Genomic DNA, 2,049 nt, shown 5'->3' on the forward strand with positions numbered 1-2,049 from the left:
TGAGGAGCTATTGATTGCTTCTTGGTGAAGTCGAAGCCGGTGTTGCGGTGATTCCATTGTCAAATAGCAAGTGCTGCTAAGCAAGATGTGGTCGGGTTTTTTGACTTTTACAGGTGTTGAAGATCCTGAAGTGTGGCTACAGGACTATGGTCTATTTCTGCTGGAGAGCAGCTTCTCGAAAGAAGAGGGAGTGGCCCAAGCTTTCCCGCTCATGGTTCATGGAAAAGCAAAGGTATGGTACGAGGGCTTGTATGCTGAAGAAAAATAGGATTGGATCACATTGGAAGCGGCATTTCGAAGCCGATATGTGGCCAACACGCCGTGGAGTGAAGTGAAGCAGATGATAGACAACCTAAAGCAAAGCCTTGACGGTGATTTCCAAGCATTCATGTGGGAGTTCGAGGCCATATGGAGCAAGTTGGTTAAGGTAAATGTTGTAAAGAATGCAAATTTTTTTAAGATGATCAAGTTTGTGGACTACTTGCATGTCAAAGTGCGGGATAAAATTGAGATAGATGGACCATGCACGTACGAGGAGGCAGTAGCCTATGCGCAGAGTAGGACGAAGAAGCTTTTAAAGAAGCAACAGGCAGAACAGGTGCTGTCGAGTCCATTGGTGCCAATGCCAATTGCTAGGGAAGAGCTTCAGGTAATTCGACCCTTTGTTGATGCACATGTGGTAGCAGCGGATAGGTGTGATGACAGAGTAGAGACGATACCGTGTGGGCCTATGAGGCCTCAACAACTACAGAGAGGAGTCTACCGAGTACCGACTGATGTGCTTGACCAAGTGACTTCCGAAAAGCAAGCAATGGAGAAGATAGCTGAAGTGCCAAAGTCGGTGAGTTTTGTGGAGAAAGCCGAGGTGTGTTTGAGCTATAGCAGTGCCTTGGATACGGATAGCACATTGGAAACGGAGTCTGCTTTCTCAAGGTATGAGACATATGATGTTATGTATGTCGATAATTTGGTCAAAGAACAGCAGGTTGCAGGTGAAGAGCCAATTTGTGAAGACCAGGGGGTTGGGCAACCCTCTCTCTTGCCTTGTGATGGTAAGGCCATGTTAACTAAAGAAGAGTGCGTCGATGAAGCAGACTGGGGGTTCGATGATCCAATGATTGATGTAGATGACGAGTCACAGATTTCAGTTGCTAAAGCTATGGCGAGAATACTATTTATGCAAGGCTTTCCGCCTTTTCCAGTACCGCTTGAAGAGCCTACAAATGAGGTTTTTCTAGTGTTTGCTTTGGATGATCAGTTGCCACAGGTTGGTGCCATGCTATTGACGGATATGTTGTTGAAGGTTGCTATGCAAGCGTCACTATGCCAATTGCTGCAGGTTGTTTTTATTGAAGATGGTGATACTATGGAGGAGTCTCTAGCCGATGGCTGGGGAACACAGGATGCGAAAGCTGTACAGAGTATACAGGCTTGTTTTGGGTGTGGAGATGGTCCATGTATGCAGCTTTTTGAAGGGTTATGCTGTCAAGAGCTACATACATGGGTGGCTTACAGGTTTACAAATGCAAAGCAGGGATGGCACGTATTTGCGTTACAAACGGATGGTGATGATCAATGCCATGTTTTTGATCCAGGTGGAGATTACATCATGCTTGGGGAAGCCTCCAGCTTTCCATTTGACCCAGGCGGGTGCTACGGCAGACAGTGAAGCTCTTTATCTATCTACTAGATTCACTCTATCTATCTACTGCTTCATATAAATACTGTCTATCAACTTCTTATTATGCAATGCTACTTTACCTAAATAAGGCTATCGTTGAGCATGAATGCTCAACGAGGGGTTGGGCAATGATGGTGCAAATGAGTTGTGTCGACCTAAGATAGTGGTACTCATGTAGAAGCGATGGAGCAAATACTAGATGCAGATTGCAGGAAGTTGGATTGTGATGTGTATGCCAGATGTGGCACTTTACAGGTCACACGATGATTTTGGGCCTCTAATGATCGAGATGTTTGCAGGTACATGAAGTATAGTCAGCGTTTACTCTATGGCTTGTTTTTTTGGCTTGTTATTCGGAGCTCTTTTGG

The 2,049-nt window shown here is 45.3% G+C and overlaps 1 protein-coding gene across 1 annotated transcript; it reads left to right on the top strand.

Moving 5' to 3' along the window:
* The first annotated feature begins 445 nt into the window (after positions 1–445).
* On the top strand, positions 446–1,669 carry LOC147439156 (uncharacterized). The gene is made up of 2 exons (XM_086483976.1): positions 446–1,267; positions 1,340–1,669. Exons 1-2 carry the CDS (start codon positions 461–463, stop codon positions 1,667–1,669), a joined length of 1,137 nt encoding a protein of 378 aa, XP_086340102.1. The 5' UTR covers positions 446–460.
* Positions 1,670–2,049: the final 380 nt, after the last annotated feature.

Source organism: Adiantum capillus-veneris, chromosome 16, assembly GCF_014529385.1.
Source record: "Adiantum capillus-veneris isolate H3 chromosome 16, ASM1452938v2, whole genome shotgun sequence".
Classification (NCBI taxonomy): Eukaryota; Viridiplantae; Streptophyta; class Polypodiopsida; order Polypodiales; family Pteridaceae; genus Adiantum; species Adiantum capillus-veneris.